This window comes from Coptis chinensis, chromosome 6 (assembly GCF_015680905.1).
Source record: "Coptis chinensis isolate HL-2020 chromosome 6, ASM1568090v1, whole genome shotgun sequence".
NCBI lineage: Eukaryota > Viridiplantae > Streptophyta > Magnoliopsida > Ranunculales > Ranunculaceae > Coptis > Coptis chinensis.
This window is the reverse complement of record NC_141461.1, coordinates 43,808,015-43,833,275: the sequence shown is the minus strand read 5'-3', so window position 1 is coordinate 43,833,275 and position 25,261 is coordinate 43,808,015. Positions and strand designations below refer to the sequence as shown.

The 25,261-nt window shown below is 35.8% G+C and overlaps 1 protein-coding gene and 1 long non-coding RNA gene across 3 annotated transcripts; one reads left to right on the top strand and one right to left on the bottom strand.

The window, feature by feature from the left end:
- Positions 1-1,255: 1,255 nt before the first annotated feature.
- LOC147493106 (uncharacterized) lies at positions 1,256-5,662 on the bottom strand. Its single transcript, XR_015200427.1, has 3 exons — positions 5,544-5,662; positions 3,860-3,906; positions 1,256-2,032 (listed from the first exon to the last, which is right to left on the bottom strand). It is a non-coding gene; the product is annotated as an uncharacterized LOC147493106 (long non-coding RNA).
- Positions 5,262-23,757, top strand: LOC147493105 (protein MICRORCHIDIA 2-like). 2 transcript variants are annotated; one of them, XM_086569570.1, is made up of 19 exons: positions 5,262-5,721; positions 5,804-5,878; positions 5,960-5,994; positions 6,186-6,264; positions 6,349-6,435; positions 6,717-6,792; positions 10,055-10,133; positions 10,290-10,418; positions 15,541-15,639; positions 17,305-17,400; positions 17,514-17,663; positions 19,669-19,761; positions 19,934-19,985; positions 20,076-20,187; positions 22,646-22,919; positions 22,990-23,043; positions 23,134-23,207; positions 23,389-23,431; positions 23,525-23,757. In XM_086569570.1, exons 1-19 carry the CDS (start codon positions 5,565-5,567, stop codon positions 23,639-23,641), a joined length of 1,881 nt encoding a protein of 626 aa, XP_086425696.1. In that variant the 5' UTR covers positions 5,262-5,564; the 3' UTR covers positions 23,642-23,757. The 2 variants fall into 2 exon arrangements, 1 of the variants encoding a protein (XP_086425696.1); XR_015200426.1 differs by having other exon boundaries at positions 5,565-5,721; positions 22,995-23,043.
- The last annotated feature ends 1,504 nt before the right edge of the window (positions 23,758-25,261 follow it).

Here is a 25,261-nt window from a genome sequence, read left to right as displayed (position 1 = left end):
CGTCGAATGTAAAAATCGAAAAACGACCGGACGGAATGAAACATACCGACTAAAGTTTTAAAAAATCGAAAACACGAGGACGGAATGAAACATTCCGTCCGAAAAAAACCGCTTTTTTTTATAAAAACACACAAAACGGAATCCAACGCCTCGTCCGAAGTTCACAACTCACCACTATCTCGATTAAAGGCTTCACCCTCGTTTTGACTTGGGAAAATAGTCACCTTGGTATTCACCTTTGCATTGGACAAAGGTTTTGAACCATAAAGAGGTGAATAAAGTCACATACCCCTAAACCCAAAAAAAAAAAAAAAAAAAAAAAAAGAAAGACTGCGTGTAAGGTTGCACAGAGACAAAATTCAATAATTTCATTTTTCCTACTTAAAGAGCAAGCTTTTGGTAAGGTTCAATGGGAAAAAAAAGGTTTTGGGGGGAAACAATTATCGAATTAGATCCCTATCAGCATCCTCATGTGTAAAGAATATACATATCAATTGTGGAGCTCATTTTTTTTTTCTTTCCCAGACAATTCCAAAATTTGTTCTGCAAAACTTGGTACAGGGTAAATGAATTATATCTCAACGACACACACAAAAAAGTGGTAATAACACTTCATCTAGAGATGGACCTGTTCAAATAGCCAAGGGCATTCGCGATGCACCATCTCCTTTGTAGCATTCTAACGCTTCTCAACAATGTTAAGGGTGTTTAAACTCTATTAGCATGAATTTTGCAGATTTAGTTCTCCACATTTTTTTTTCACTTTTCGTGATTTTCTCTTCTGACTTCTCATTTTTGGATATAGCCTTCTTGATGGCTTTCATCTTTCTAACACTCTTTGATCTCTTCATGGGCACTCCCTTCTTGATCTTTCTCTTTGAGAACACCGCTAATGAATCTTTAGTCAGTAACTTCGTTATGTCAATTGCTTGGGGAGTGTCTGATACTGTGGGCGTCGAGATATCCATCGAAGCTGCACCATTTTTCTTATATTTCTTTTTGTTTCTGCTCTTCCCCATTGCGTTAGTGTTGAATCTTGGTTGTCTATATAATATCGTCGTCCAGTTCTAGGCAGAAATGTCAAATAAGTCCAAGGCTCCTCTCACAATTTATGTCACCTAGAATTCAAATCAAAGTGCCCTGCTCCCCACCACACATCTTGTATCCCAAATTAAGTTTCCGTGTTCATTCTCATCATTCAAGAAATCCTCAGTTGGTTCTTGTTCCTCTCTCTGTTCATCCATGAACCATCTCGTCCATGTGAACTACCTGTTCAGGTCCTCCCAAGTTATGACCAACCGAACCAACATCAGCCTGATACCCAAAAGCATTCCCTCGCATAGGATGAGCAAGCATCTCAGCACGAGCTTGCTCTGCTTGTAGCATCGCTGCCATCCGCAGCCTGGTCTCTGCAGCCTCTCTGTTAGCCTTCTCCTTTAATTCCATCTTTGCCCTTTGCCCTTAATTCCACCTCTGCCCTTAAATTAGAAGAGCCTGCTCAACCATTAGCTGTTCATTTGCTCGTAATTCCCAGTAACCATTGCAAGAAAAGCTTAAGTGACTCTGAAATTCGCACGCGAAAAGATCCTTTTCAAATATGGCACATTTCTACAGAGAATAATAATTTTCTATGGGAAAATTCAACAGACTGCAAGGGAATAGTTTCTTATTTACTTATGGAAAAGGGTTTTGGGGGGAGGGAATAATGTTGGCAACATACTTGAGTTCAAAATGAGTTCCACCTTTTATTCAAAATGAGTTCCACCAATAACTCCACCTTTTAATCAAAATGAGTTCCAATTCTTTCAATAAGCACAAACACACATATATATATACACACACACATTCATATATATGTGTGTGTGTATATATATACGCACAAATTTAAATAGAACTTCGTTGCTGCAATTGCCCAGAAAATCTCACACCATATCATAACTACAAACAACAAAAAATGAATAATTGAACCATACCTAGTACTGGTTTCACTTTGTTGCTTTGCAATCGGCAAACATTCATTCTGCAAAGGGTTCTGCAAAAGATAACCATAACCATGACACCACTGCTCAAAACCCAACCTTGCATAATGAGTTAGACTAAAAACACGACATATGGTTTAATTATCATCGGTAAATCCAAAGTTGGTTTGTGTCAAATAGTCAACTCTCACCCACTTAAACTTTGTGTTGTTTTAAGGTGAACCAAAACTTCAAAGTGCCTCCAAAAAAATCACAGACCTCAAGCAATAAAAAACAAAGAAGCAAGCCTTACAGGATCGAAAAGAAATAGACCAAAATTTGTGTAGCAATGGTGTCAAATAACTCATTCATAGACATGCATCTAAAAACAGACAAATAAATAAAATAAGAAAAATTCTCGGTCAATTATACATGATATAGTTCCTAAAAAGTAAAAACCATTTAAAGGAAACAAACACAATCATAAGTCATAAGGGCGTAATTAGGATCGAGAATTAGACTGTTGAACTCCTAACCTGATAAGCATGACACCACCGCTCAAAACCCAACCTTGCATAATGAGTTACACTAAAAACACGACATATGGTTTAATTATCATCGGTAAAACCAAAGTTGGTTTGTGTCAAATAGTCAACTCTCACCCACTTAAACTTTGTGTTGTTTTAAGGTGAACCAAAACTTCACAGTGCCTCCAAAAAAATATCACAGACCTCAAGCAATAAAAAACAAAGAAGCAAGCCTTACAGGATCGAAAAGAAATAGACCAAAAATTGTGTAGCAATGGTGTCAAATAACTCATTCATAGACATGCATCTAAAAACAGACAAATAAATAAAATAAGAAAAATTCTCGGTCAATTATACATGATATAGTTCCTAAAAAGTAAAAACCATTTAAAGGAAACAAACACAATCATAAGTCATAAGGGGGTAATTAGGATCGAGATTTAGACTGTTGAACTCCTAACCTGATAAAATCAACGCTGATGGAGTGAACTATGCTAATAAAAACTAAAAACTAAAAAATATTAGGAAATAGAAACTCGAACATAAATTAAAATCAAAACAAGAAAAAGAACGAGAGAAATGCATACTACACCACTTGATCGTTAAAGTACAATTGGTTGTAAGCGGAAATAACTAAATCAAATTGATGGAAGGGCAATTGATATTAGAAGTTCTAAGGTGGAGTTTTTGAGTTTGAAAAAAAAGTGAAAACACACTGACCGATTTTTCTTTCAAGAGACCAAAAGTAAAAAAAAAAGGTGCTAAATCGGTTATTTTTCTCTTCAATTCTCCAAGCTAGTCATGCTTTCCACTCCTCTTTTTTTTTATACACCATAAGAATCAACAACCTTAACTAAAAAAATACGTTGGAATGATAGTTCTGGGAAGAAGAAAAATCATCCTTAGAATTGCATTATACGCTACAGGGACCATAACAGGATAAACCAAAAAAGAATGTCATCAATACAAGAAACGAAAACACTCAACTGAGATCAGAATTTGATAAGTTTTAAGTTTGTTCCTTGTCAAACGGTCAAGCCCACAGAAGAATGGTAGGAAAGAACTAAAAGAAGGCGAGTGAAAGTGGATTAAATTTTGAAGCTAAACATAACACCATTGGTGCATAGGTTAAACTGAAAAAGTAAATTAAACGCTAAGCTGAAAGTATATGAACACTAAGCTGACCTCTTCCATGGCAAAGCAAGGCATCCATAGTGCAAAAGGATTTTTTTTTTTTTTTTTTTTAAAGATGGAAAGAGATGTCTTATGACGACGTGAATCAACATGTAAGAGAAACACAAACCCACAAAAGATCGGTATAAAACGAAGAAACTGACAATGAAATTAAATATAAATCCTGAAGTGTCAATATACCTGATGATCGCCAAACTCAGGACAACACATTTAGTAACTGATAAGTCCTGAAAATGTACAATGACTGCTATCACTGTATAAACAAAGAAATTTAAGTAGAATGATAGAATAGTATCAAACCAATAAAAAGTAAATGTACTGAAAATAAGTCATCCTAAAATTCATTAGTGCGAACAATTAGTGACGGGTTATCTGTAATTTGGAAAAAAATTCAATCACTAAGATAAAACACTAAAATTAGAAAGAGGAAAATTGAAGACACCTCTTCCGTGGTGAACCAATGGGTCATTGACGGTTGGAAGGTAATCTGGATAACCAAAGCAATCAAAAACTTTTCGTCAAGTTTTATTGGGAAGAAAGTGTTACAGGATTAGAAAACGAAAATGAAAGAAAGTATTACCTTTGATTCTGAAAATGGAAAAATGGGTTGAAAATGGAAAACAGGGTTGGTTGGTTGCAAAGGGCTTGATTTGATATCAGGGTTTTAATTGGGAAAGGAACGGAAAAGAGGAACGAACAGTTTTTGTTTTTTTAATTGGGAAAACGCGAAACGGTGTCTCTGTTTTACGAAGACGTTGAGTTTTATAGTCCGGAAGATGCTTTAAATTACCGATTAATTTTCCGTGTTTTTTATTTTTTTTTGTTGAATGACAAATTTACCCTTGGACATAAGTTTTGGGAAAATTTTATTGGTGAAACTTTTGGGTATCCTTTTGATTTAAAAGATTGGTCTAAAATAGTGAATACGGGGACTAATAAACGGGGAAAGTTTTCCCATTATATATAAGATATATATATATAGTCCGCTTTGTATACAGATCATATTTTGAACCACTATTGCCTATGGAGTTCTGCCAGAAGAAGAGACTTTGTGTATATGTTAGATTCTTTGACTCATAATTCAGTATTTTGGTATGAAATTAATGATGCGTTGGTAGGACTTCAGCGTGAACACCCGTATTTCAATTTTCAGTATTACATTACTGAAGGTTCAGTAATTCATGAAAGATATGCTCATTACGAAGATCCCGGGGAACCATCTTTTCTGAACTTGTTTCATTTTATCCGTTATACTTTTCATCACAGACAAAATCGTTTGGTAACTTAATCATTATTTTTTCTTATCTTTTTCGGCAATAATTTTCTCGGCAAAACAACTAAGGTTTTTTATTTCTTCTTTTGTTTGTTTGTTTGTTTTACAGAATTTCCTAACTATCCAACAGACAGAATATGAACTCCCACCAGGCTTTCCCTTTTGCTTTTAATATGTTATGTCTCAAACTTGGAAGTTCCAATTTTCTTCGAAGGTTTTGGTCCACAGGTACCATATTTTAGCCTTCTCTTTTTTGATTTAACTACTTTCAAATATTTTGATAACTATTTACAACTGAGGTAGATTTGTCTATCCAGACACAGAAGTGTAGAAAAAGTGGTTGATGTTGGAGCTAGCAGGTGTTGATCAAGATACCATTAGATTCAATACGTTGATTGCAAGCCTTTGTAAACATTGGAAAGTGGCAAGAGTGGAATTTTTATCTATCAGCAAACTGTCTGAAAGTCTTAACTCTGCTGACTGTTGTGATGGGCTCGTTAATCAACGTACTTTCAGTTGATATTTGAAGCCCAAGCCCACTAAACTGATTTTGTCAATTAAAAATAAAAAACCTTGTTCAAAATTTGTTACCTGAAAAACAATAAAAACTAGATGAACGTTGTCGACCTCGGTAGTAGTAGTGATGACGGAGATGATAATGAAAAAGGAACATCGTCATCGCAAAAGAATAACCATTCATTGGAGTTTAGAAGTTTCTGGAAAGCTGGGGGATATGATGTTGGTTTAACCAAATCCTTACATGAACAAGGTTGTTTTGTCTTTTCTATTCTAATAATTTTTTTGTTTTATTACAATTTTAAATTCTAATTAATGCTAAATTGAATGTTTAGCTCTGTTAGAGCATGCACGTGTGCACCCTAAGTTCTTGCATTCTAACGCAACCTCCCATAAATGGGCTTTTGGAGGTAATCCTTTTTTTTTTTTTAAAACAATTTTTGTTTCTTTTTCGTTAATCAGTTATGGTATTTGGAGTTTTATTTTTACAGCAATAGCGGAGCTTCTGGATAATGCTGTTGATGAGGTAAGTAACATGTTACTACATTTTCATTGTTGGAACATTTTTTCCAATCCTTAGCAATAGAAGAAAAGAAAGCCATTAATTATCTCCAAAACTGATTAATGATTCTGGTCATGGGCTTAAATAAAACAGCTTCAACCATGGACCCGTTTCACTCATTTTCTGCACTCTAATGTGAATGCATGACTTCCCAGATAAGCAAAGGCGCAACTTTTGTGAAGTTGGATAGAATATATAACCCAAAGGATCACTCTCCTGCTTTGCTTTTTCGAGGTAAAATGCGTATATCTTATAATCAGAACGAAATTATTATTCTGGTAATATGCTTACAACACTTGTAGCAATATGACCTTGCAGATGATGGTGGGGGAATGGATCCTGAGTCCTTGCGCCAATGTATGAGCTTAGGGTACTCAAATAAGAAGGCAACCGCAATTGGACAGTGTATACTTCATGTGCTCTTTTTTTTCCCCTTCAGTTATGGTTTAATTGGATAAATTACGTTCATATCCTATTCGGTGCTATTGTCTGTGGCATTATGTACTCTTGCACTATCCAAAAATTCTATGTTGTCCCCTCCCTCCCTACACACCCACCCCACACAACATCATGGCAGCAAACTTTTTAAATGCTTGCATAGTTACTTCTCATTTCAGCACCTAGATCTACTTTCAATTGTTTTGTGCGTTTTTAATAAGACCCATTTAATGTTTCAACTTCTGCAGATGGTAATGGGTTTAAAACAAGTACCATGCGACTAGGTGCTGATGTAATTGTTTTCAGTCGCAAGTCTCATGGAAGGTAATATGCACACTTCCAAGTTACTGATGCTTTTCAAAACACATATTATAGCATTTATCTTCTTCAGTTCTTTTTACTAATTCTGTCTTTTTATTATTTGTAATCTATTTGTTACTTGGTTTAGTAGCTGTTAGGCAGGGTAGGGCGCATCTCTTTTTACTGGAAACTTGGCCATGGCGAGTTTTTGGTTGTTGATGTAATCCTTTAAATCATATCAATATAATATCTTTTACCCAATAAAAAAAGTAATCTTCTTTTTACTATTGCTTAAAGTTCTAAGAACGAGCTTCAAGCTTGGGGTGATGGTTTTCACATAGCCTTTTAAGAGGTCGTGAAAGATAAATAAAGAAGACATTGTGGACATTTTGGGTGTTTTTTTTTTTGATTGGCAAGCGAGGTTGTTAACGAGGTCCCCTACCCCTCTGGTGGTGGGGGTGATGCACGTAATAAATAAAGAAGACATTTTGGGAGTTTAGCGACGCTTAGAAGTGATAGAAGGTTTTTTCTTCCCCGATTGGTTAACTGTCAATATTTATACGAAATGGTAACAAATACAAAGTAAAAGGTAGGCAGGGATCTTACAATGAGAAAAGAGAAATACAAGAGAAACAACAATCTTACAAGGTAGGAAGGTGGTTGTGTCTCGATTTGGGGAGAGACATTTTGGGTGGGAGAGTGGTCCGGTGTCCATAGTTTATGGGTGTGGAGTGTGGAGTGTGGAGTGTGGAGGGCAATTCTTAAGGTGCTCCCTTTGTTCTTAAGAGGTATTCGATACAGTTTTGCAACAGGAGATGAGATTCTTTTTTGGGAGGATCATTGGACAGGTGGTGGGGCTTTAGCCTCTGCTTTTCCTTTGTTGTTTGGTCTATCCAGGGTCAAAGGGAAACCCATTTCTGATTGTATGGTTAGATCCGAGGGAGGCATATCTTGGAATCTGGGACTGCGTAGGGCTTTGAATGATTGGGAAATTGGAGACCTAGCTTCACTGATGGCAAGGCTTGATGTGACTATCCCGAATGCACAAAATGGTGATAAAAGAGTGTGGTGTCCCAAAGAATAAAGGTATCTTCTCGGTTAAGTCTTTTTATTTTTCTATCGTTTCTTGGTTGTCTAATGCTAATAGTCCTAGCCTCATTCTTGAATTCCCTGGGACTATAATTTAGAAGTCCAAAATTCCCTCCAAGATTGCTTTTTTTGCATGGTGTGCTTCTTTGGAACACATCCTTACCATTGATAATCTTAGACGTCGGAAAATGTGTTTGGTCAATTATTGTCAGTTGTGTAGAAAAGATGGTGAGTCTGTGAATCATGTACTTCTTTGGTGTCCTTTTTCTTGGAAAATATGGTTTGCTTTTCTTTTAGAGTCTGGAATGACTTGGGTATGCCCGGGCCGGGTATTGGATTTGCGTAAAGGTTGGAGTCATGGCCCTTTCTCCTCTTCTGGAAATCGCATGTGGAGCTTATTACCTTTTGCGATCATGTGGGGGATTTGGCTAGAGCGAAACCGTCGTCACTTTGATGACATCTCTATTTCGCGTAAGAAGACAGTTCTCTCGATAAAAGCTTTGGTATTTCGGTGGTCTAAAGTCTTCAAAGAGTTTAGAGGATGCTTCTTTGAGGATTTTGTTGCTAGATGGGATCGTCTTATGTTTTTAGACTTGGGGTGACGGTGCATGTCAGGTTTTTTGTTTTTTTCTTATGGTTTGTTTCATCGCTTGTAAATATTTATTTTTCGGTTGTTCTCTTGTAATGTAGGCCTTCTCAGCCTATTTTTCTTTTTTTAATGGAATATCACTTTTACCGAAAAAAAAAAAAAAAAAACAACAACAACAACAACAACAAAATAAAGAAGGAGACCATTATCAATCCCCATATAACGATGAGCCCAGGAAAGCTCTATTGCTTTGTATTTGGGATCCTCATTGCTTGTAAAGCTGTCATTCATTTTGGTGGGTCAAATGCTGTGCTGGCATTGTGGAACAGTGGAAATTCATCAAATTCATTATTATTTTTTTCCTTTTATGCCTTTTGGGACTTTATTTCCATGTAATAGTTTACTCCTTTTTTTTGTTTTGTTTAATAGGGTCTTGGAACATTTTTGGTTGTATTAGCCTCTAGCATATATCTCGGGTATTTGTCTAATTTAAATACTTTGTCAATCTAATGAGTTATACTGATAAAAATAAACGGTAAAGATATCTTAACTACTTAAAAAGATCCGGCTCCCACCTACAGTACTGTAATAGTACTTAATTATTTTTTTATGTGCGACTCTTGGTCCATTTTTGTGACGGTTTTGCCCCTCTATTGATAATTAAATTTCAGAGGAGAGTGTTTAACCCACAGGTGCGTAGCACGTGTATCATACTAGTCAATCTAATTCTAACAGCTCTGTTTAGGAGTTACTAATGTATAAGTAATTAAGTACACTAGTGGTGACCAGTGTCTACACATGACATGACAGCGTGCTCTGGCGTTCCCATGTGACTATTTCCCACTACGGGCGCCTATGACATGACATGCCACTAAAATGAAAGCCATTGACACAACATAATGGCGCACTGTTTGGCTCATTCATGAAGCCAAAAGATACCCGTTTTGGTAAACATGACTGGTCTCATTTAAAAAGTCTAGTCTAGAGTTTCAAAAATGGAAATGTTGCGGATAAAAATTTGCAATATTGTGAGTTTTGATACCGAAAAATCCAAAAATACAACAAATACTCTCTTATGGTGTTTGATTATGAGGCTAAAGCTTTCAGTGCATTGTCCTTCAGGTCAAAGAGTTTCTTTTTATATGCGATTTGGCCATTTGGGGAATTCGAATTTCAGTCGACTGAACTTTTAAGACCTCCTTTGTAATTGGGAGTCAGATGTGATGTAAATTGTTGTATTGCTATCCTTAGTGCCTCTCTAACGGAGCATAGAGGCGGAATGACAAATGATAAGTTTGCACCAGGCAAGGCATGCAACCTAGTTGGGATGTTTTAGCTTCAATCGAAATGCCTATTCCCCCTCTCCACCATTTTTTCAGTGTACCTTTGGTTCCTCATTAATGAAATTAATAATTTAGTCTTACCAACAAAAAGAAAGAAGTGGAATCAGTAGTTGGTATGAGTCAGTCTGGAGCTTTGTATATATTTTTTCTGTACCAGTCACAAGTATGAATGTGGTGCTCCCTTAAAAGAAGCTTCTGGTTGGTTATTTTCTTGTTTTTTTGGTTGGCTGAAATTTCCATTTATGTTATGTTATTCTTGTTTTAGCCATTCAACACAAAGCATTGGTCTTCTTTCATATACATTCTTAAGGAAAACTGGGCAGGATGATGTTATCGTTCCAATGGTAAGTTTCCCACTATTTAAGTTCCAACTCCCTCTCAGTGAAGCTTGTTCCTAACAGGGATGTCACATCTACATTTTACCCTCTCTTTTGTTGGTAAATATGTTGAAGCCTTCTCCAATCTTCAATGTTGAACATAGTATTAAACTGACTATGCAGATTGATTATGAAAGTTTGGGAGATCGAAGGCAACCGATAATTCATAGCTCACTGAATGATTGGTCATGTAACTTGGGAACTATCCTTGAGTGGTCTCCATTTGCTTCTGAGCAGGAACTAATGCTACAGGTTTTGCTTAAACTTCTAGACTATCTTGGTATCTTTTATTGTATATAGTGTTCTCTTTCTATCGATGAATTCGTTGGTAGCCTTTGTTTTTGTTTTACTATTTGTGATTTATTGTCCTTGCGAAGTGGCTAATGAAGAACGATAGTTGGATTTAGAAGAAAGAGATATGGAAATCTCGAATAGTAAAGAAGTGAAGAAGGGAGGTAAGAAATTAGATTAATGGTTAAAAAGAAGATCATGAATAATGTGAAGAAGAAAAGAGATAGTAACAATGACAAACTTGGAAGAGTAATTCTTCAATTCAATAGATCATTACGGTTGGTTCAGCAAAACAATAGAGAATCTATATTTATCGGTATGGTTCCTTGGACTTCAAGTAATTGAAAATAGAAACCAATCCTAATTCTAATCGGATAAGTACAGTACTAAATAAAACAATTCCTAATTCTACTGGTACTAAAATAGAATATGCTAGTCGCCAAAATCATCCTTCTTGTCCTAAACCAGTGGCCTTGAGAAGAAATTTATATGATGTGGAGATCAATATGTTCGCAGAGTTCTTGGTGACTATTTATCGAGTAGGTGAAGAGTTTGGGGAGGGAAGACAGTAAAACTTGGAAATGGAACAAAGACAGGTCGTTCACGGTGAAGCGGATTTTAGTTGTTAGCTTGCAAAGATCCGAGTAGAAGAAAGCTAAAGGGGGCATGATATAATGTAGTTTCCTTGCAATATATCCGAGTAGAGTTACTTTTTACTTGGATGGCCTCTTAGGCAATCGATCTATGGACAAACTTATCGCGGTACAGAGATCGATAATGAAAGCTCAATTTGTAGAGAGGTAGAAGAGGATGTGGATCATGACAATATGTGCTACTTTGTTGTCTGATGGCCAACCATGTCTGATTAAACCTTGGAACCCTCCCTCCCCCTCGAAGAATATAAGGGAGGCCCTCGGTCGAGACATCACAATATGGCAGTAGTGTGGGTGAGTAGGAACGAGCGCAATCAGAGAATTTTAGTGAACAAGGACAAAGCTATGTGTTTGATCATGAAAAAAATCTTGTAATATTGGTCTATGGGTGTCACGTACCTAAAGGAGTTTAGATTCCAAGTATGGAGATGGGATGATATAATTATGAAACTTTTTTTTCTTTCTAAATGGGATATTTGGTTTGTTGTGGAGAGGCACAACTTCTTAGATTCTCTTTGTAAGTATGTAACACATCTTTGTCAGAATGAAATATAACTTTTACCAATAAAAAGAGGCACGAAAACCCCTTTTCTTTGCGAACAAGGACAAAGGACGCAACATCCATATTCAGATTATGGACACAGGTCAACTTAAGTTGCTTACAGGATCTCGAATGCAAATCAGTCATTAAATGTTGAGTTATTGATCAATGTTCTAAAAAATGCTAGGCGGTAGTTGGTCGGTGGGAGAGCGTCTAGACTAGGTGCTAGGCAGTTTTTTCTCCCCTAATATATATCTTATAATATATATAGTAATACACACCTATACTACAAGAAATGAAGAAAATCATTTACCATAACTCAAAAAATAAACACAAACAAAGATACTTATTACAAAAAGACGTAATAGTTGAAGAAGATCGACTTCATATAAAAACACTCTTTTTTATAGTGGCATATAATTTACATTGGGCTTTAGTCTTTTAAACTCATTCAAATTATCTTAAACCTACACGGGTCTTTAATTTTTGACATTTAATCATTAAAAAAATATATATATAATAATAATAAAAAAAAATAAAAAAAAGCTTGATTGGACCGCCTAGAGGCCGATTAGTCCGCCTAATTGGTCCACCGATTTTTTAAACGACTTAGGCCTAGGCGAGTCGGTTGGGCACCACCTAGCGCATAGAGACTGCCTAGGTGGCCGCCTAGACCGATTTTTATAACACTGTTATTGATGCAGGTTGATTGAAAAAAGAAATTGAGAAGATCCGGTCCAAAAAGATAGCATTTGTATCAAAAGTCAGCTCTCTAATGTATTTAGTTTTTTAGGTATTTACTATTTAGGGTGTTTCTATATTGATGTTTTGAGGATGTTAGACTGTTTTAGATCCTTTTAGATATTAGTATCAATTAGGTTTTTTCTAGATGTTTCTTTTTCCGTTTTGAAGTGGTCGGAAGTCTATAAATATGGCTTTAAGTTGTAAAACGAAATTAGCTTATTTTGATTTGTAAAAATTGTTTTTAGAATTGGTTTCTCTTGCTATCTCCCTTATCTTAGTACTCTATAGGCCTATTGATGCGGATTAAACTGGCGGATGCTTCAGTTTATCATAATCTACTCTTGAATTAAACAAAACAACTAAAACTAAAATAAATCTTTATCTCTTTGAAATATTCTCAATAACACAACTCTAAAGAACCCTAATTACAAGCCTCTTATTTGTACTAATAACAATAAAGCAGCAACTAATGAGCCCATGGGCTTAATTGAACACATAGGTGCACGCCTATAGTTTGGTAGCAACGAACTAATGCTCTGCATCATTCTCCTCATCTTGAAAAGAGCTCGTCTCAAGTTTGTATACGCAATTGACTGCTAGAATTCACTGTAGCTGATGCCCACCACTCTCCCGCTGTTCAAACGAATTCGACCTCGAATTTTGCCTAGATAATTACTCACAAGAAGAAGAATGCACCATAATATCTGCAAGTTTGCAAAATCACCATATGCAAAGCGATGCAAGAAGAAAGATGTAAAACCACCAACATGATTTCTCTGCTCTATGGAAATACTACCATATCCCAAAACAGAAAATACGCATACTTCCAATTGTAACTTTAGATGTATATAACTAAAGAGCTTTGTATACTGAATATCAAAATCCTCTTAAACCGGATCGACATACTCAACAAAAAGATTCTCAGACAAAGAGGGAGTAGTGACACAAAATCCAGATTTATGTACTCCGTATTCATCAAATATTGGTGAAGTATCAAAAAAACTATCATGTTCCTCCGGACAATCATAAAAAATAGGAGGGAAATCCCAATCAACACAGTTGAACTCCATATTACATCCATCGCCAACAAATAAATCCTCACTAGAAGAAGAAGTAGAATAAGCTATAACGGGTATAGAAGTGGATGCATCATGGCTGGCCACTGTGGGGCTTGGTGTAGCTTGAACAGGGCCTGCTGTCTCGATTTCTAGTTTTTTATCATACTTATTTTCATCATGTGATGTAAGAGAGAAAAACATACCGGATTCCTGTGCTTTAGCCAAGAATGTCGTACACATAGTGCTTTCTATGTCTGGTGGTTTGAGTGGTTCCAAGATTAATCTCTTGCCATTATACAAGAATGAGTGAGTGCTCTTAGCGCCATCGTGAATACTCTTGTGATCAAACTGCCAGGGACGCCCTAGTAGGAGATGACGGACGTCCATTGGAATAACAGTGCACATTACTGTATCATCGTAAGGTCCTATAGTTAGTGGAACTAAACATTGATGATTGAGTGCCACTGGATCTCCCTTTTTACACCATTGGATAGAAAACGGTTTAGGATGTTTAATGGTTTGTAGTCCTAGTTTATTGACCATCTCCTGGAAAACTAGATTATCAATAGAACCACCATCAACAACAACAGTACACAATTTACCTTTATTGATACATCTGGTTCTGAAAATAAAATGGTGCTTCCATGTCTCCTTATCACCCTCCCCAATGATCCTTGCTGGTGTTGCAACTAAGGAGAAGTGTGATGTTGCCATTACTAGGTCTCGTGGATGTTGTTTTGGGTAACTCTGAGCTAGTGGTTTTGCTTGAACAGTTGAAGTCGGCGATGTTCTTAGTACGGTGTCCTCAATATTTGGTGCATCCCATAAAGGCTCACCTAGATTGGGATTAGGCGCATCCCAGTTAATTAGAGCGCTAGTGCCCTATCCTTCATCCTAATCATCTTCATAGAATTGAAGCAATTCTAACTCTGTCATACCTGTATTCTCAGTTGACATAACTCTGTAAAGATTAAAGCTTTAATCTTTAAATAGGGAAAAAAATTGAATCTTTGATGAGAAAAAAAAATAAAAGACGGAAAAATAATTTTCGGGTGAACGATAACACTGTAAACAATACCAGATGAATAGTGTCCGGTAAACAGTATTTCCGTGAACAATACTTATGAACCGTACAAATTTTTTTTCCCAAAGAACGAAGAAGAAAAAAGAATATTGGATTTTACTTGGGAATGATTCGTGCTCCGATACCAAATGATGTAGATTAAACTGGCGGAAGCTTCAGTTTATCATAATCTACTTTTGAATTAAACAAAACAATTAAAACTAAAACAAATCTCTATTTCTCTTTAAAATATTCTCAATAGCACAACTCTAAAGAACCCTAATTACAAGCCTCTTATTTATACTAATAACAATAAAACATCAACTAAACTAGTAGGCTCACGACCCATGAGCTTGATTGAACACATAGGCGCACACCTATAGCTTGGTAGCAACAAACTGATGCTCAGCATCACCTATTTTCTTATTTACTTCTAGACGGCGTGGAAAGAAGAAGCCTAGCCTAAAACTAATCAAACTAATTTCGTGATTGGAGATACCCATAAAAAAAGGTCCTAATTCTAAATAACAATAAAACTGTTAAAGATATGGGTGGCAGATTGAGTCTCAGAATGGTGGTTTTGGAGCTGTAGATTGCATCAATTAGGAGGATAAAGACTCAGCTGATAAAGGCTCCTATGGTTGATACCTGAGAGTTGAGACTAGATGCTTACCTAATTTACCTCAATTTTTTTCTCATTGTCCTCCATGGACAAGAATGCCCATCTAAAGTGCTTTATTATTTCTATAAATTTCTTGTCATTTCCAGTTTCTTTCATAAAAGGGGTTTCTACGAAGTTTTTGTTTTTTGACTTTTTTAATTTTCATTGTGATTCATAGTTTTTTTATTCACTTATTCCTTATTTCCTTCTCCAGCTTTCACACCAAATATCTATTGCAGATGTTTCAGTCATGAAATGGTCTTAAAAACTTTAACTTTATTGCCGTTGCGTCTAATTTGACTCTATTGAGAATTATTTTACTTTGGCCTTGTTTTAACTCTTAGATTGCTTTGTTCTTTGTAGTTTGAGGATCTTGGAGCTCATGGGACCAAAATAGTTGTTTATAACTTATGGCTAAATGATGATGGTCTTCTGGAGCTAGATTTTGATGCTGATGAGGAGGTATGCCACCTTTTACTTATTGATGCATGTTGCCTCCATAATATTTTCATCTGTTACTCTAAGTCACCTTTCAATTTCGAGTTATCTTTTTGTCTTGAAGGCATATTATAAAGGATTACTTATTTGTTAATTTGGAAACATGCATTTGTGCTAACAAAAATTTAATTCTCTACTGCATCTATTGTATCCTCATCCCACAGTGATAATGCTCTCAATAGCATAATTTTCAGAAGTTATAATGCTCAAGGAATAGCCGTAAAGATATTTTAAAACGAAGCATTTGGATAACTAATTATTTTGGTTAGCACTGGGATAATTAAAACAACAAAAAGTTATTGGTCTACTTTTTGTGGAAGCGGTGATATTTCTTGGTGCAATGATTTTAAAATCATCAACGATGTGGTGTGTTATAATAAGCAATGGATTATTAAGTGGAATGTAGATTAAATGTAAATGAAACTCAAAGAGCATGCGATGCCAATAAATTTTCAAGTGGAGCTTTCTTGACGACATTTCTTGCATATTTATTGATCTTCAAGGCATATTATATACATCTTGGATCCTATTGCATGACCTCTTGATTGCATTTTTTATTTAAAATGACACTATGCATGCATGCTTTATTTTATTTTTATTTTTTATTTTTAAATGAGATTAGTAACTCATTGATACTGGCGGGGTTTGATCCCCAGACCTATATTTTACCAACTTTGCTCGTTGGCACCTGCCACTATGCATGTTTGTATTTTAGAGTAGTCATTTTTCTCTTTCCAATGAATAAAGTCATTTTTTATTGTTGAAAACTGGTAGGTGTCTACTGATTTTGTATCTCGTAAATCTCAAAACCAATAGGTGAAGGAAACTTATATACTGTTATGCATGGCTTACAATGTCCCATGTGGGACTATATTAAACATCTGAACATGCCCCTTCTCATGTAAACAAACATACTTGGGTTACATGGAGTAAACGGGCCGTTTGGGCCAAATACAACAGCCTGCTCTAACACCATTTTAAGCTTTAGAGCTTCTAACTCAAAAGCAATTGGAAACTGTATTGCAAGGCTCTAAACATTGCATTCAACTCAAAAACAAATGGAAATGAATGGAAAGGCCGAAAACTTATATACTGTTACACATGGTTTTCAGTGTCCTATGTGAGACTGTATTAAACATCTCAACAAGCCCCTTTAGGCGTGGCATTACTTGAGGCTAACGCATGGATAAACATACTTGGGTGATGTGGAGTAAATGGGCGCTTTGGACCAAATACAATATTTCACTCTGATACCATCTTACACTTTGGAGTATCCGATTCAAAACCAATTGGCAATGAAGGAGAGGCCGAGGGGCTTATATACTGTTATGCAAGGCTTTCAATCTCATGTGTGGCTATGTTAAACATTTAAGCGGGATCCTTAAGAGTGTTATTTCATGAATATACTTGAAAGAGATGAATGAGGCCTACCAATCTTTCATGGGAATTTCAAACTTGATAAACTTCTCTTGAGATAGTTATTGTTATCTAAGAGCCATTGTCGGTTAAAAAGGACTATTGCATGTTATCAAAATCCATGGGTGCATATGTGCTAATTCTGCAAGGTATATAGAGCATTTTAGTGTTGTTTTATGTTTGATGACGTGGTTCTTGTTATTTTAAATGCAGGATATACGTTTGAGGGACGAAGTCAGTAAGTCACTGAAAAAACGTGACGTGTTGATTGAGTCTCATATTTCGTATCACATCCGTTTTTCACTAAGGGTCCGTTTTTCTTTTTTTTTCTCTTTCATTTTTCCTTCCTTGTTTTGGTATATATTTTCAAATATCATATTTAAGTTTTTTATGTGTCAATAAGTAAATGATTACTCGTGCAGGCATATGCTTCAGTTTTATATCTTAGAAGGTTTAAAAATTTCAGTATCATATTAAGAGGAAAGCCTGTTCAGCAATATAGTATTGCGGATGACTTGAAATACATGACTGTGGTTATGTACAGACCGCAGCTTGCTAAGGCTTCAAAAGAGGTAAGATGCAGTTTGAGTAATAGATTTGTTGATTTGGATCGTTTTTTTCGAAAGGGGTCCCTTGAAAGCGTATAGTTTCGTTAGTGTAATCCTAATCTGTCTTTCTACTCCTGCATGCTTGGTTCCTCCCACAACATCCCCAACCTTAAGTTTGATTTCTCTGTTCACCACGTCTATACTGCATTTTGGGCCTATACATTGTAAATTGCAATGAAGTACCTGTAAGCAATGTTCTAAAAAACGTTAGGTGGTAGGCGGGCAGTGTTCTAGGCAGGTTTTTTTCTAATAAATATATTATAATATATAGTCGTCGCACACACTGTACTACAAGAAGTGAAGAAATCAAACATTTACCATAATTAAAAAAAATGAAAAAATAAACACAAACAAAAGTACTTGTTACAAAAGGGCATAACAGTTGAAGAAGATGGCAAGTGATCTGCTCGAGTTGAATAGGGAGACCAAAGAGTGGCCTATACATTGTAAATTGCAATGAAGTACCTGTAAGCAATGTTCTAAAAAACGTTAGGTGGTAGGCGGGCAGTGGGTAGGCGGGCTGTGCTCTAGGCAGGTTTTTTTCTAATAAATATATTATAATATATAGTCGTCGCACACACTGTACTACAAGAAGTGAAGAAATCAAACATTTACCATAATTAAAAAAAATAAAAAAATAAACACAAACAAAAGTATTTATTACAAAAGGGCATAACAGTTGAAGAAGATGGCAAGTGATCTGCTCGAGTTGAATAGGGAGACCAAAGAGTGACTTCATATAAAAAAGTTAAAAAACACATTCTCATTCTTATAGTGGCATATAATTTACATTGGGCTCTAGTCTTTTAAACTCATTCAAATCTTAAGCCTTTTTACGGGCCTTTTATTTTTGACATTTAATTATTTTTTGAAAAAAAAAATAAAAAAATAAGAATTGAGCCGATTAGTCCACGTAGCCCTACTAATTGGCCTGCCTAGAGGCCGATTAGTCTGCCTAGCTTGCCTAGACTGCTTTTTGAACCGACTTAGGCCTAGGCGACTCGGTTGGGCACCGCCTAGGCGGCCGCCTAGACCGATTTTTAGAATACTGCCTGTAGAGTCTAAGCACCAGGAGGAGTTTTAAAATACAGGTTGACATAAAACCTAGAAAGTACCAACTTTTCAGATGGCCTGCATATCACTAGTCCTCCTAAAAGCTGAGATGGTATCATCCTTTCCTATGTCAGCACTATCCTTTTATGAATTTAAAGAACTCATAACTAACTAAACTAAGCAATATAAAGTTCAAAGCATTGGGTTTCCTTTCCTGCTTTATGGCCTAAAAACGCTAGCCTAAATTTCTGCTGTTGTACTATGGTATTTGGTTTTCATCCATGCATATAGAGGTTTTTTCTGGACATCTATAGTCATGACTGAACTTCGCAATATCAATTATGTAAACTAAACCTTTCATGGGAGAGCAGATGCATATCCGCTCTTTATTATTCATGTTTCTGCTTGATACTCACTAATATTCATAGTTCTGCTTGACGCTTATCCACAAAAAGGCTGCTTGTTTTTTGTTTGATGGGATTAAAGTCATTGAACATTATTAATCAGCAGGCAAATTGCAATGCATCAAAGAGACATTGGGTTAAACGATCCCATCTCATGCACCATTGCACCGCTAGCAAGGCACTATGGAGAAAAACAGCCCATAATTACGTAAAATACTAAACACTATCACCATCAGTCTTGAAACATAAGCCTTCTAAATGTAGGGTTCCAGGACGCCCAATCAAAGAGAAGGTCCTTCAAATCAGTAATGATTCTTCGCAAATTCATCTAATGCTCAAGCACCCTTCTATTCCGCTCCTTTGAAAAACCCCAAATTATAGCGTTTGGCATGTGCTGCTTGATCTTATTAAAGAACCCTGCTCGTGGGACATATTACTCATTGAATACCTCTGAAGCTACACTTTCGTGTTTCATGTTTTCCATAAGTAGACATGACAATTTGGGTTTTTAGGTTTCAGTAAAAACAAAGATTGGATTTGCAAAAGAGGCGCCGGAGCTTCCTATTTCTGGGTTCAATGTCTATCACAAAAATCGCCTCATCAGGGTATGCTTTTATAACCAGTAACAAGATTTAATTTAATTTATTCTTTTATGTAACAAGTTTTAATACATGTTACATGTTAGTTGTAAATCTTTTCATTTTTCATTTCTACTTGATGCAAATAAGAAGCATTGACTTCACATTCCCTAAATGAGCCCTATTTTCATTGATTCAGCCCTTCTGGAAAGTCACAAATGATGGCAGTAGCAGAGGCAATGGTGTTATTGGTACGGATATACTTCATTTTAACACCAATAATAATAATAATAAAAGTTACTCAATTACTGACATTAATCACTTCGGTGTATGCATGTCAGGTGTTCTTGAAGCAAACTTTATTGAACCAGCACACGACAAACAAGATTTTGAAAGATCAGCATTGTTTATTCGGCTGGAAACTAGGCTTAAACAAATGATTATTGATTTCTGGTAGGTTAATGTTATGCAACTTATTGATATATGTTTTTATAATCGAAGCGTCTGATGTCTGGTCAACAAACTCTAATGCAAATTTGCATTAAGGAAATGAAAATTCAAAATTCTTTTCATGGTGTTCTAATTGGTTATAATTTGTTTATAAAAAAATATAGTTTTAGTGCATATGAAAAGGGTTGCTCCCACATAGAGAGAAAAGATGCATGTTCCAACATGCAAGAATGAACAAGCATCACCTGGGAGTAGGTGGTAGTCTGAAGTTTCATTCCATTGTTCAGTAATAGAAGTGTTTTCTATGGTCTCTTGTTTCTCTGAAGAACTTTAAGTTTCAATATAGCTGTGTTCTTGGTACTAAATTTCCTGAAACTCACTACCCTTGGTTTTAAGTATGAGCAAAATATAATTATAGCTACATAAATTTTAGGGCATCTAAAAAAGTCAAGTACCTAGCCACTGTAACATAATTGTAGTGAAAGTTTCTCACCCCATCAAGGCACCTGACCCAAATCTTTAAACCGTGTTCTCAAGCCCTACTCTCTTGCGTCTCTGTCCTCTCTGGTTGCAGAGTTTGCTAGAAGTGGCTTGTGGTCACATGAAACTATTCTATTCATCTCTGTAGATACTAAACGGTGTATATTGAGTGGTTTGGCAAGAAGCTTATTGTTTGGACGGGTAGGTACTTGTCAATGGTGGGAACGGCTTGTGCTCATTAAGAGCACGATATTCAACCTTCCTGTTTACTCTGTGTTCATTTTTCATGTGCCAATGAGTTTTGCCCATAGGATTGAGTCGCTCATTAGAACTTTTTGTGGGGTTTAAGCATGAGCATTAGAGGTTTCACCTTGTTAATGGTGATATGGTTTGCTTGCCCAAAAAGACGGGGATTAGGTCTTAGGAATATGAGAATATCCGCACCTTTAGTTTGACTCTTTTAGGGGGCTTTCGAGGTTTGGTTTAGAGGGGGATAGATTGTGGAGAAGAGTATATGTGTCAAGGTTTCCTGAAATCTTACTTGGGAGAGTTGTCCTGTTCGCATTCTATGAGGTTGTGGCATTTGAAGACGCATCATGAGGTTGTAGTCCATGCTTAAAAGAGGAATGAGGCGTGAACTTGGAGTTGGTAATAATAGTCTGTTTTGGGAAGACCTTTGGTTGGGAGATGGACCTCTAAAGGTGGTGTTTGTTACTTTGTTAGACATGTCTGAGCACTCGAGCGTAAAGGGCGCACGGATTTGATAAAGGTATTTCTTGGACCCTCGGAATTTTAAGGGGCCTTCAATTATTGTGTCATCTAATGATTGTGTAATCGACGATTAGCCTCTCTTATGGCTGGGCTTGGATTCAGGAATCTGATTCAACAGGACTTGGATTCAATGGTTTGGTACCCTGACAAGAGATGATGTTGTTCTTCGCATCCTCCAACCAATGATGTTCCTTCTTTTCCTCTTTTTCCAGGTCCAAGAGTCTGGGGCTCCAGGGTTCCTGTGAGAATTGTTTCTTTTGATTGGTCTGCAGCTTAAGAGTGTTTTATTGTTGTTGATAATATTTAGAAAAATAATTTTAGGGTCAAACTTTACACCATTGTCCTTATGTTCGATGGTAAAGGAGTCTATTAATCATGTACTTTTGTGTTGTCCTTGGCCTTGATAAGTTTGGTCTTATTTTCATCGGCAGTCTGGGTTGGTTTGGGTTTGTCCTGGTTGGGTGGTGTCCTTACTCAGTGGTATACTGGTATACATGACCATTCTCATCTAGAGGGCAAAGGATATGGAATATGATACCTTTTGCAATCATGTGTGGGGTTGGAATGCAATAGACGCATCTTTTAGAGTACAACTATGGAGATAAGGCCATCAGACCATGTTAGCCATAAAAGGGTTTGTTATTGGAGCACAGTCTTGTGGATCTTAGAAATAATCGGTTTAAACAATTTGTAGCTAGATGAGAGGGTATTATGTGCAGAGATTCTGGACTAGGGGAGTATGTGGTTTCCCTTTGGGTTGTTGTGTTACTTAGTGTTGCTTTGTACTTGTAGTCTTGTAGGTTTTAGTGTTGCTTTGTACTTGCAGTCTTGTAGGTTATTACGACCTACTTTCTTTGATTTATTAAAATTTCTCTTTACTGATAAAAAACAAAACTGTATGAGAAAAGGTTGTAGGTAAGTTGCTTTCTATCTCTATCAAAACTTATATCACAAGAAGAAAAAACTTACAAAAAACAATATTGTAGTCCTTCAAAAGATCAAATTCTTACCAATAGGAGGGGAAACAAAACAACATGAAACATTGAAACCCTTCCATGCTCATGAGTGTATGACCAACAATTAGAGAAGCACGCAAGGTAGCCACTAGTTTAGTGCTTAATGATTTTATTTGCCATTGCTTCATGCTGCTTTTTAAATTTTATTTGATTACCTCACTTGGATTCTTAGGGTTTTTATCTGGAAAATGTAGGAAAAGCCATTTCCACTTTTTAGGAGCACGACCACAGATTCCTTATATACGTAACATGCAGAAGGAATGTCCTATTGATGTAGCTAATGTCCAGAGTGAATTGGCTACTGGGCAACCTGTCATTGGTCTTTCAGCTAATATGCAACAGGGGATGAATCTTGATCACCCTGTGATTGGACTTGCAGCTAATATGCATGTTTCAAGCAATGGACAACAGACTTCTGATATGTATAGAGATTTCTCCGATGTGCAACCTATCATTGGACTTGCAGCAGTGAGTGCTATAATTTTGGTTTTTTGTGATAGATCTTAACACATCATATCTCACTCAATTATTTCTTCAGGATAGTCAGATGCAAGCAAATGCAAGGAATCAAAGGGAAGGAAGTGGGCATCCTGTAAGTCACAAAATGAATCTATAGTTGAATCATATTTCAGTTTTGAACAACGGATATCTATAACATAATCTGTTATTTATTGTCTTCCAGGGTTCGTCTAAAGATGGCACAGGTTCTGCATTGGTTGATCAGATATGTGATGAGAACATAGAATTATTCATGAGGTACGTTTTCATGCATTGATCTCGTGTGCATATTCCAAAATTGGTGTTGGTGTTGTAAAAACATTCTGTAACTATTTTTATTGGATTTCTTGTGTGTTTTATGTTTGGAATATACCAAGATATGTTGTTGGAGAGAAAATTGTAAGTTATTCTAAATTTGACACAATACTGTTTTATACAGGTGTGAACAACACAGAGAGAAGGAGACCGACTTAAAACAAACGGTATAGCTAGAGATTGATATTTATTTATTGACATATTTCATCTGAAAGGTTGACTTAATATGTATTATGTGTTTGTGCATTTTGTCCTTGCAGATTGAAGAGCTAGAAAAGGAGATAGAGGAAACCAAAAGGAAATGCTCTCAAATTTCTTCTCGTCTGGAAAGTCAAAGAAAACACAGAACTATCAGGGAACAAACTGAAAAGGCATGATGAGGCTAATTTACTACTGTAAACCTCTGATACAGCGACAAATAGAAATTAAGAAACAGTCGTGGGTACCGTTGATTGTAAATATATTTGACCTACAGTTTGGCAGTTTACTTCTAGAGATCAGTCTTTTTTGTTCGTGTAAAGTAAGAATATAGATAGGGAGATCTTGGACACACCCATAAAAACACTCCCCGTACCCATAACCAACTTAAGTTTTTGCCATACCTACTACCGAGATTAACAAAAAACCACTAACTGCATCAATCCAATAATATCTCTCAAATTAATTTGGGATATTTCCAATAGAAGCAAAATGATTAAAAAAAAGAAAAATAACAACACGTTTTTTGGGTATTTGTTCTTTTGATTGAAAAAAGAAATCAAGGGCATTTTTTTTTTCCTTTGATCAACACGAAGAAGAAAATAAAGATGAACACGTTCTTTTTTAGTTACAAGTGAAAAACGTAGAGTATCTAGGGTTTAGTACGTATGGACTCCCACCATGTATATTAAATAAATTACTTTTTGGGTCTTGAGTACACTTAATAATAAAAAAAAAATGGTAATTTATGAACCTAAATGTGTTAAAATCATTTTATTTATTTATTTTGAAAGTTGGGGTACGGGAGTGTTTTTATGAGTGTGTCAAGTCCAAGATCACCCTATAGATACTGTATAACAATGTTTTTTTTTCTCTATTTAATTTGATTCCAACCCTGATGTAATAATTGTCGACCAAGGTTAACCCTTTCAAGTTATCATTGCATCTTCATGTCATTTCCTCTGTCGAGGTTATAAGAAAAGTCGCACTAAAAAAAGCATATGTGCCTATAAATTTGTCAGATAAAACAGTATTTAATTTCAATCTCAAGCACACTTTTTCAACAAAAAATTGGTCTCAAGGCCCATTTTTGAGTGAAAATAATTCTTACAACCAACGTTTTTTTTTAATCACTCTCAAAGACAATTTTTAGATGAAAATAACTCTTACAACCAACGTTTTTTTTTAATCACTCTCAAAGACAATTTTTAGATGAAAATAACCCTAAAAATCAATTTTCGAGTGAAAATAACCCGTAAGGACAACTAGTCCGGATTAAAAATAAATATTTTCCGATTTGACCTTTTCCGTCGTTTTGCTATAAACAATGAGTATTCATATCTTATGTTGATGTATGAACAATGGTTGTTCATATCCAAATAGGTGAACGTACCTTATACAAAATATTAATGTATGATTGTTCATCGCTCATGTTAAGGTATAAACAATGATTGTTCATACTCCAATAAGTTTTTACTGATCATACATTATGTTGAGGTATGAACATTGATTGTTCATACCCCAAATAGGTATGAACAATGAGTGTTCATACTCTAATAAGTGTTCTTATTGATCATACATTATGTTGAGCTATGAACATTGATTATTCATACCCCAAATAGGTATGAACAATGAGTGTCCATATCTCATGTTAAGGTATGAACGATCCAAATAGGTATGAACAATGATTGTTCATGTCTAAATAATAAGTGTTATTACTGATCATATATTATGTTGAGGTATGAACAATGACCCCAAATAGGTATGAACAAATTGTTCATACTATATACATCGGGTCG

Bases quoted from the DNA above. Each gene is read 5' to 3' on its own strand.
- LOC147493105 (XM_086569570.1), top strand. From the start codon at position 5,565: ATGAACGTTGTCGACCTCGGTAGTAGTAGTGATGACGGAGATGATAAT. The intron at 15,640-17,304 runs GTATGCCACCTT...TTTTAAATGCAG, and splicing joins ATTTTGATGCTGATGAGGAG to GATATACGTTTGAGGGACGA. The intron at 23,208-23,388 runs GTACGTTTTCAT...TGTTTTATACAG, and splicing joins AACATAGAATTATTCATGAG to GTGTGAACAACACAGAGAGA.